This window comes from Spinacia oleracea, chromosome 1, assembly GCF_020520425.1.
Source record: "Spinacia oleracea cultivar Varoflay chromosome 1, BTI_SOV_V1, whole genome shotgun sequence".
In the NCBI taxonomy this organism is placed as follows: Eukaryota; Viridiplantae; Streptophyta; class Magnoliopsida; order Caryophyllales; family Amaranthaceae; genus Spinacia; species Spinacia oleracea.
In genome coordinates, this window is record NC_079487.1 from 135861545 (window position 1) to 135872168 (window position 10624).

At 35.7% G+C, this 10624-nt stretch overlaps 1 protein-coding gene across 1 annotated transcript; it reads left to right on the forward strand.

The window, feature by feature from the left end:
• Positions 1–1389: 1389 nt before the first annotated feature.
• LOC110785697 (MACPF domain-containing protein At1g14780) lies at positions 1390–9995 on the forward strand. Its single transcript, XM_021990181.2, has 8 exons — positions 1390–1940; positions 2394–2635; positions 7639–7840; positions 7952–8026; positions 8143–8326; positions 8419–8588; positions 8713–8777; positions 8850–9995. The coding sequence occupies exons 1-8, from the start codon at positions 1641–1643 to the stop codon at positions 9463–9465; spliced, it is 1854 nt and encodes a 617-aa protein (XP_021845873.1). The 5' UTR covers positions 1390–1640; the 3' UTR covers positions 9466–9995.
• The last annotated feature ends 629 nt before the right edge of the window (positions 9996–10624 follow it).

Here is a 10624-nt window from a genome sequence, read left to right on the forward strand (position 1 = left end):
GTCACCACTGACCGATTTTTCCAAAGGACCATCGATCTTAGTGGTCTCATGCAGAATCGGGGCATACTTGCCCTGCGGATCAGCTTCAGTCCAATGAACTGGAAACTCAGGGTAAGAGCGGCGCACACCCGAAGAACCAGCTTTCTTACCAGAAGTTGCGCGTTCAGACACGCTAGACCCGCCAACAACATCATCTTTGGAAGCATCCCAACCAGTCGAACGCCTCTCCACCGGCCTCTCCGAAGGCCGACCCCTCGAAGTTTTCGGTAACCTTCCCGAAGGCACGTTCTCCCTCTCACTAGAGGAGCCAACGACGAACTTGCTCTTGCCCCTATTCTTTGCCATGGCCGCGAATTCTCGGTCTAGGGTTGAGATTGAGGGGTAGAAGGAAAAACGAAGAAAAAAGGAGAATTCAGAAACAAATTACCTTTTTCCGAAGCGGAATTCGCCGATAAAACGAACAACACAAGTTCCCGAAGTCTAAAGTTGGCCGAATTTCGTAGATCTGAAGAAACAAATTGCACTGCGATCGCCGGAATTTAGAGAGAGAATGAGTTTGAAAGAAGGAGTAAAAAGTTCGAAAAGAGCAAAGCACCCAGTATTTATAGAAAAGAAAAGGGGCGCATCAACTTCCTCAACCCACGATCTCCACGACACAATACAACTCCCAACACTTGTCATCAATGCAAATCATCCCTTTTCAAAAAAGAGAGGGAACTTTCGGACTTCTGACAGCTGGAAACCCACCCATTTAATTCTAAATGGACCGGGTCTGGGGGGCATGTTGTTTGGGCTCCCAATTGATTCTCAATTGGGCCACTAAGTCCAAAGCCCAATGGCTCTAAACAAACAGCATCAAACCTACCAATGGCTAGTCAGCCATCCATCAAGGCCCAAGACCCAAAAGCAATAAATGACCTATGGGCATTTATTATGCAAACACTATAAATAGGCCGCCAAGGCTCACACCTCAAGGTACGTCCAATTTATCGCCTTAAGACTACTCTTCTAGAGAACTTCTCTCTAGAATCCGAGCATCGTTCTTACTTAGGCATCGGAGGGGCTTTCCTCGGAAACACCCCCGAGGCTAGTGACTTTGCTCTTGTGCAGGTGAATTCGGACTCTACTCATTCAAACAAGCAAGATCTTCAACACATACGAAAGGGCCTTCATTCGAAGCCCATTGTTTCCATATTTACAACACCGGAATACAACTTATCTCAACATATTTAAACTTAAAATTTATCTTTTTAAATGAAAAGAACGCACCCTTAATTATCGAGAGAGCGGACTTATGACCTTGACTCTCTACAAGCCTTAAAAGAATATGGAGGAGGGAAATATTCAAAATGTAACAATTTACGGAGTAATAAAGAAGTAAATCAGGAAACAACGAGTTAGCTTCTTGATATTGGTCAACTATAACATCAAAAAAATTCCACCCCAAAAAAATAAAAATAAAATAAAATAAAAATGCCACCCATAAATTTGGGAAAATAGACCCAAAACCAGCTCGACTACTTATACCCTGATGAATCTTTCATTCATTTGACACTTTCATTCACATTTTCTCTCTTCTCAACCCCAGAAAAACCACACCCAATCAACTGCATAATTAGTCGATTGATTTCATTTCAAAAATGATAGAGAATACAAATGATAGCTCAAATGTTGCTAGTTTAAGGATGCATATCATGACTGATGATGGTGTTATAGACAAATCAATTGCTAGTCTTGGAAAAGGCTTCGATTTAACCTCGGATTTTCGTTTAAAGTATTGCAAAGGCGGCGATAAAAGGCTTGTTTTGATCAATGAAGATCAAAAGAAACAGTTGTTTGTTCCTGGATTTGGCACTCTGAAACAGCCTGTTTCTGTTGACATCAAATGTGATAAGGGTGAACTTACTCGTCATCAGTCTGATATCCTTGAATTTAACCAGGTACATATATATTACTCATAGTTATTGCTCTTCTTTCACATTAAAATAAATGAGTTGGGTTTGGATTTGGTTTTGAGGAATGTTAAAAAAAAATGTAAAAAACATGAGTATTATGGTAAAATGGGTAAAATTCTTGTCTCTTGGGTATTTTATTCGTCGGATGAAACATGAACTTATTGAAATTGATTAAATATGATTAATCTGAGATGACCTGATTAAACCTGATTGGAGCTTATGGACATGATTACAAGAGAGCTAGTAAACTCGAGGGAGTCAACTTATAAAACCGACCTGATTGAAACCTATTAACCTGATAAGACGTGATTGTCAATTATATGAACTTCTTGAAGCCGTTACAGTTTAAATCGCAACATTGGTGATAAATGTAGGTATCATTGACGAGTTTTAAGACTACCTAGCTAGCTAAATTAAGTTATTTGAATGTAAATGCAGATGTCAGAGTTCTTCAATAGGATATCCGCGGTTTCAGGGAAGATCCCCTCAGGTTTGTTCAATTCATTGTTCAAGTTCGAAAGTGGTTCGTGGGCTAAAGATGCAGCTAATATAAAGTTATTGGGGCTTGATGGTTACTCTATAGTTTTGTTCAATATGCATATTGCTCGTTATCCTCTGATTCTTTCTAAGGAGGTCCTTAATGATGTCCCTCCCAAATGGGATCCCCTTGCCATTTCAAGGTTTGTTTTCTTCCTATATTTTTCTTTATGGAACAAAATTAATTATTTGTTTTTTCAAAGTTTATTATGGTCATTTGATTATTTTTAATTATTTCTTCCATTTGAAAAGTCCATAGAACGGTCCAATAATATTAAATTTGTTTGAGCTAAGGATTACTAGCTAGTACTTCTAAGTTGTAACACAGAGATCATTTTAGTGTTAGTTCCTGATAAAAATTTACTATGTCACACTTGGCCCACATACCCCAATCTATTTTGCACCAGACCTATCTAAAGTAGGTTAAGCCGTTAAGGTGTAAATACTGCTGAGTAGTACTTTTACTCATTTGAAGATTTAAAAATGGCAAAATTTATAGGTTCGACCGAACCCTGTGAGTGAACAATTTTCTTCTCCGCAAACTTCAATCGACGTGGCATTTTCTTGTCTCTTACTCCCTCCATCGCGGAATACTCGACCCGGTTTGACCGGCACAGAGTTTAAGGGATTTGAATTGACTTATTTAATTTAATAGGTAGTAGTTGATAGTGGGTATTATTTTAATGTAGATAGTGGGAGGTGGGTTAAGAGGTGGGGTTGGGAGAGAGTATGGGTTGAATTTTTAATTATTTTTTTGTATGGAGTAGGGGGTAGGTGGGTTAATAGAGGTGGAGTGAGAAATAATATAATATTGTTAGAATATTTCCATTTTTAGAAACATGTCAAGTATTAAGGGACGGCCCGATAAGGAAAACAGGTCAAGTATTCCGGGATGGAGGGAGTAAATTGTTTTGATGTCTAACACTATAAGTGCCAAATGTAATGAGTTTTTCAGGATTAAGACAGAGAAAAACAAGTGAGGTTAAAACCTTAGATCTAAGCATACATAAAATTCTCTCTTCTTCACCTTTGAAATTCTTCTTTGTAATCCTTTCAATTCTCCATTGAAGAGTAATACAAGCTCCAAATTCACATGATGGATCCGAGGATGTAGCTCATTAGAGAGCGAACCACCTTAAATCCTTGTGTATTGTTTAATTTATTCATTTATTTATTCTCATTATTCCAACATCAAATTGTCATACAAATCAACATTCAAACCCAAAACGGTCTTTCATTCATAACACATTCCAATTAAAAGCTACTCATACTCCATAGTCCATACCAAGGGGAGCTTAAGTTAAATGCAGTTGCATAACTGTCAGATGTATGTTCCACGAAGTTATTATATATTTGAGGACAAAAATGATTGCAATGTGAAAAGGTTACTTTGGAAACACGTAAGTCTAAAAGACGAAATGACTAAATGAGCAAGTCATTTTCATACGAGTTTCTAATTTAATAATTATTGTTGCGTGGTTAGGATGTCAAAATAAAATGTGAAATGAAATGGGAATTTTTGTAATAATCAGAACTAGTCAATGTATCCTATGTGTACAATTTACCATCAAGTTTTTTTTTTTTTTTTGGGTGTTAGCACCGTTTCACCTTTAGGACTAATTCGGATTCGGGACGGATAATGGATGGATAGGTTCCAGTCCATTCCCAATTATTGTTGCGGGAGATCGAACACGGGGTCCTTCCTACCAAGTTCTACCCCAATCACCACTGAACCAACAAACAATTGATTTATTTTATTTATATTTGCACTACTTGGATTTTGACGCTGATTAATGATCAGTGTTGTAATTTTATACTTCGTAGGTAAGAAAAACATTAGATTAGTTTTTCTCTCTCTATATATATACATTAAAATTATTTACTCTTTTTTTTTAATCATTTTTAATAAATATTGGTTAAAATTTTGTATTGACAAACACATGAGATCCGTCACACGAAAAGTTGACGTCTTACCATCTTAATCAACCATTAGATATGATCTTTGTAGTACGTAAACATATATAACTTAGACCACACAATTGTACATCATAGAAGTATTTTCTTTACATAATGCACACCACAATATGATATTCAAAGTAGTAACTCGGGGTATCGTCCTGACCAAATATGTACTAGTAAAGCAATTATAAAATGAACGAAGAAAGTACAGAGTATAATAAAGAGAGATCGACAAAGTGAGTACTTGTAGTTGTCAATCCAATTTTGGTTGTTAGGACTTATAGGACTATTCAATTATCTGTTAACCTACTTTTATTCGGAATAAATAAGAAAAGAATCTAGTTAAACTACAAAGAAATTAACGTATTAGAATGATAACGAGAGTCGCCTTGATTATGTGACTTAATTATGTCTAGGAAGGAAGAGAAAGGGTAATGAATAATGATATTGATGTATAAATTGATACTTCCAAGTTCCAAGTTCCAAGAGCACTAAATTGATATTTTGATGTGAATAATAAATTAATAATTGAAGTATATGCAATTCACCGAAGGCTGCACATAATGCAAATGTGAAGAACATCATAGAGCAATAACGTGAGTAATTGATAAATGTCTTGTTTGGCAAACAAAGGGTTATACAATCAGTTATTAGCTTCTTTGACTAGCTAATTGTATTAGCTAATTTAACTAGATGTTATGTTATATTAGTTGTGTATGTAAAATTATTTATAAATTTAACAAATGTCTTAGAATAGTCAATTCCTCTCACCATCACAAACCTCTCTCACCGCACATAAACTTGTAGATTCAATTAAACAACCGTTGTTGTAAGATGGATAAGGTAGTTATGGGGTACATTTCATGAAGGTTGGTCAATAAAATATCAAATTTGGTATTCATAAAGGACATATCAAATAATATTTCAACTTTAATACAATTTTTTTTTTTAATTATATAAGAGAACTCTTGAGTTTTGAGCATTTGGCAGGATTATTTTCCACAAGAGTTATTTAGGATCAGGTCCCTGATCATATAAAACAAATGTATTTATATTCAGTAAAATGTCAAAGTTTCAAACCTTAACCTAAAGATGGTTGTGGGCCGGGCCGACCCGAAGCCCGACCCGGTCCGTCACGAGCACGAAAAAAGCACGGCCCGTCACGGGCACAAAGTCCTGGGCCGGGCCTGAGCCTTAATTTTTTGGAAAAAGCACGACACGACTCGACCCGACACGACAAAGCATGCTAAATTTAATAAAATTAGCTTTAGGCACGACGGGCCGTCCCGGCACGAAAGCCCGTGTGCTTGGGCCGAGCCTGAGCCTTTTTTTAATTTATCGGTCCGGCGCGGCACGGCACGTAAAAACGTTGGCATGGCGTGAGCCCGGCCCAGTTTGGCCCACAACCCGAAGCCCGGCCCGGGCCGGCCCACGACCATCTTTACCTTAACCCCTCATAATTTCTTTTCCCCGAAATCCTTTACCTCGACCTTGGTGTCTCTTTTTGGATTTTCATTACAGAGTAATTTGGATAACGATACTCTTGTGCCTAATTTGTAGAAGAAAAAATAGAAAAAGTTATTTACTTTCAAACTGAAAAATCATCATGCATGCAATGCGTGTAGTAATGTATAAACACTAGTAAAATCCATTGTACTCCACTACTCCGTAACATGGTATTGGTCGAAAAGTCTAAGCAGCATATGAAATTCTAATCAGCTTTTTAATTATTTTTAAAAAATTAAATCATATAGACAGATTTGACAATTTGTCTTAGATTTTGTTCAATTTGCTATACACCTGGGTGAATGATTGTCAGCCTTTGAAATGTCATTAATTTCCAGTCTGTTCTTGGTGAAGATTGAAGCTAGCTTTTGACTATTAGAACTCCTGAATTTGCATCACTGTCAAAAACACCATTTTTTTTTAATAATGTAAGCACGCTTTTCAAGCAGTCGTAAGTACTGGATGAGACTATTTCACATACGTATGTACTAGTAATCCCTAAAGATTACGAAATTAATTAGATAACTCTTCAAATGCAAAAAAGTCTACCTCAATTTCACGATAACTCGATAAGATATTGTGAGATCATTTCGTACAAGTCACTCTCTTTAAACGAGTATTATTTGTTAGTTAGAAGTGTTCCATCTAATTCTACATGTTCTTTCCCTAAAAAGTCAATTTTTTTTGGTTTGATCAAGTAGTTAGCGTTGACCAAAGCCGTTATATTGGAACACACTTCACATAACAGAAATCTTTATGTAAAATATAATAAAATAAGCAAGGCAATCATACTATGTAGTGCTACTTCTTGACCTGGTCATTTTTTTTGGGTATGTTTTTAAATATTGAAGCTTGTAAAATACTGGCAAGTTAGTAAGGAATATCGAATCAATTATATATTTATATGTTTACAGGTTTGAATTCCCTTCCCGTTTTATGTCTCGGTATTTCCTTTGTGGCTATCTGCGGAAATAAAAATATGAAATTTGGTGCACAAAACTTTTAACAGCTGCAATGTTTTGTAACATGTGGTTAGATGTGCCTATAGTATTTTGACTTTGATTTTTCCTTTTTTTTCCCCTTAAGTCAAACTTTTTTAAAATCAAAGTAATGGGGATGGATCTCCAAAATTGATTGACCTGGTGAGCACACTTCTGATATTGAAAACATGTTTCATGCTTTCATAATCTCTTTCTCTAAGGGGTGTTACAACTTAGAAAGTCCGGGATGTTTCCGTCTGTCCTTATGTCATATTACATTCGGTATTGTTTTTTGTTTCCAATTTTCTGTTTTTTACAAAACTAAAAATCAAAATATGAAAGTAGTTTCGTGTTTTATTTTTTTTGCCATTTTTCAAAATCAACATGATTACTATGAGTAAGATTATTTTTTAGTTCATTATTCAATCTAAATCATATGACTTACAAAATCAAAAATCAAAAAACTGGAAACTAACATTAAAACCGAACGAGCCCTTAAGAAAAAAAGCCGTTTTTAAAAGTTATTCATATAATCTAAATGCAACTTCTTGAACTAGATGAATGAATTTGTTGAATTTATAATTTATACTTGCATTGAAGGTCTATCAGTAATGAATAAAAAAAGAATCATTTTATAATTTATACTTGCATTGAAAGTCTATCAGTAATGTACTGAGATAAGCTTTGGCATTCAATAACAGGTTCATTGAAAAATATGGAACTCATATCATTGTTGGAATAAGCATTGGTGGGCAGGACACAGTTCTGGTGAAGCAAGAGAAATCCTCGAAACTCGATCCAGCAGAACTCAGGAAGCATTTGTATGAGCTTGGAGATCAGTTGTTTACAGGCACCTGTCGCTTCAGTCCTAAAAATCACAGAACTAAAGAGCCTAGACCAAAGGTGTTAACCATTTTCGATATCTTAACTTGCTACTCTTAACATTTACTAATAAGATTTTCTTTCAGAAAGTTGATTTGTGTTCTTACATGATTAGTTAACTTTGACTAACAGGTACCATCAGCATTCAATATCTATCAGCAACAAGCAGTTCTTTCTGATAGCCTTTCCAATATCACCTCAAAAGATGTAAGTGAAGTTTTCCTAGCCAATTTACTCACTAATACTACTACAAATTCTGTTGATTTTTTTACTGTGGTAGAAACATCTATAGAAAGGAATAACCTTTGCATCATACGTTGCAGGGAATCACAGTAATATGTGCTAAAAGAGGAGGAGATCCATCTTTCAGCAACCATGTTGAATGGCTTCCAACAGTTCCATTGATGCCTGATGTAATCAACTTGAGCTTTATCCCTATAACTTCTCTTCTTAAAGATATTCCTGGGAAAGGTTTCCTATCACATGCTATCAATCTATATCTTCGTTGTAAGTCTATTTTTCTAAAATTCTTCTTATCCGAACTTATTAGCCCTTGTTTAAACTATTCTGAACGAACTTACCTGGTTTATGTTATGCAGATAAACCCCCGATTGCTGATTTACAGTATTTCTTAGACTTCCAATCGGCCAGGGCATGGGCGCCTTTACACAGTGATCTCCCTTTAGCCCCTACTACAAACATTTCACTTCCATCTTCTACTCTTCATTTCAACATCATAGGTCCAAAATTGCACGTAAATACTTCAAAGGTAATACCTTAATTGTCTTAGCTTACAACTTTTATTTCTACTTCGATTTACTAAGAACAAGAAGGTTTCTTCTATGATGTTTACATTATGATCATTTTGAGTAATTGACAATTCATATTATCAGGTAAATGTTGAGAACAAACCCGTTACAGGGATGAGATTATACCTCGAAGGCATGAAATGTGACAGGTTAGCCTAAAATTCTTCTGAAAATGGTAGTTTAAGTGTAGAATGTTTATTCATAAAGCTGAAACATTTCAGGTTGGCAATTCATCTTCAACATCTATCAAATACACCACTAATGCTACAAAACAAGATAGACAACTCCTTATTATGGAGAGGGTCTTATGAAAAAGCAGATGACAGATATTCAGAACCAGTTCAGAAAAAGTTTTCACGCGTATGCACAGCACCAGTAAAGTACGATCCATCCTGGACTAGTGAGCAGGAAAAGGCGGTATATATTGTTACAGGAGCTCAACTTCATACTAAAAAACATGGTTCAAAGCAAGTTCTCCATCTACAACTTCTATTCTCCAAAGTATCAAACTTTGAGATAGTTCAGTCAGAGTGGTGTCAGGGTTCATCAGAATCAGCATCACAGAGGTTGTCGAGGTTTAGTAGCCCATCAAGTTCAGGGAGTTTGGAAGCAGATCACAAAGAGCATATGGTAATTGTTGATTCTAGTGTTTTTCCGACTGGACCACCAGTCCCGGTTCAAAACCAGAAGTGTCTTCGGTATGTAGATACTACACAAACATATAGAGGGCCTCAAGATAATCCTGGTTATTGGATTGTTACTGGTGCTAGGTTAGGTTTGGTGAAGAACAAGATATGTTTGCAGGTTAAGTTCTCCTTGTTAAACATGTGCTTGTGATCAAGGAAAGGACCCAATTGGTTTTAGTGTGGACCTCTATTGGGCTTATAAGTGGACCGGACTCTCATCATCCTTATTGGGTTGCCCAAGCCCATTTCATATGTATCTGAAATTTAACAGATTGACTATATTAGGAAATGTGACAACATTTTCCGGACATTCTAACATTATTGTACTGTATATAACTAGTTATTACCATTCAAGGGGAGTTGATGACATTCTTCTGCAGCTAGTTCATTCTTGGGCTAGTACAAGAATTTTTGCGCGTAAATATCATACAGGAAGCTGGATACAGTAAGAAGAGTTCGAAGTGTCATGCATGACAACCTTCTGAAAGTCAGAATGAGTCCTGCTTGATCAGGCATGTATGGTAAAGTTTACATGTACAAAAGAGAACTCAAGAGGTTGAAGTATTATTGATTTTATTTTTTAATTGTAAATATTTGGTTGGTAAATAGGTTCAGTATATTGATACCTTTTCCAAATTTTGTATTCTTGAGCAATATTGGTGTTTGAAATTGTTGGTAAAATAGGTATGTTTTGCACACTATTTTTTCCTTCATATATTGTTTTTTTTTTGGTGTTAGCATCTGGTTCACCCTTAGGGCTAATCCGGATTCGGGGCGAGTTTTGAGTGGTTAGGTTCAAGTCCCCTCCCAATTGTTGTTGTGGGGATCGAACACGAGTTCTCCCTACCAAGTTCAGCCTCAATCACCACTGAATCAACAAGCAATTGGTTTTCCTTCATATATTGTTGTTAGGATTAAATATTTGGTAAAATAATAGGTTCACTATATTGATAACTTTTACAGTACAAGTTTTGTATTCTTGAGCAATATTAGTGTTTGAAATTATTTGGTAAAATAGGTATGTTTTGGAGTTTTGCACATTATTTTCTCCTTCATATTGTTGTTAGGATTAATGTATTGCAATAAAACCATTATTTCATTCATATTTTCACCTGGTTTTGAGATTGGATCCACTAATTATTTTTTATTCTTCTTACGGAAGTTTTTTTGTTGGCTAGCTGCTAACTTCTTCGATTTTGTTTAAATTGTTCATATCTAATTATTCAAGCATTTGTGGGATGAAAATACCCAATGTAACAAAAAAAAGTTTAACAAGTTGACGGTTTATCCTTATTTTTCTTTCTTACAAA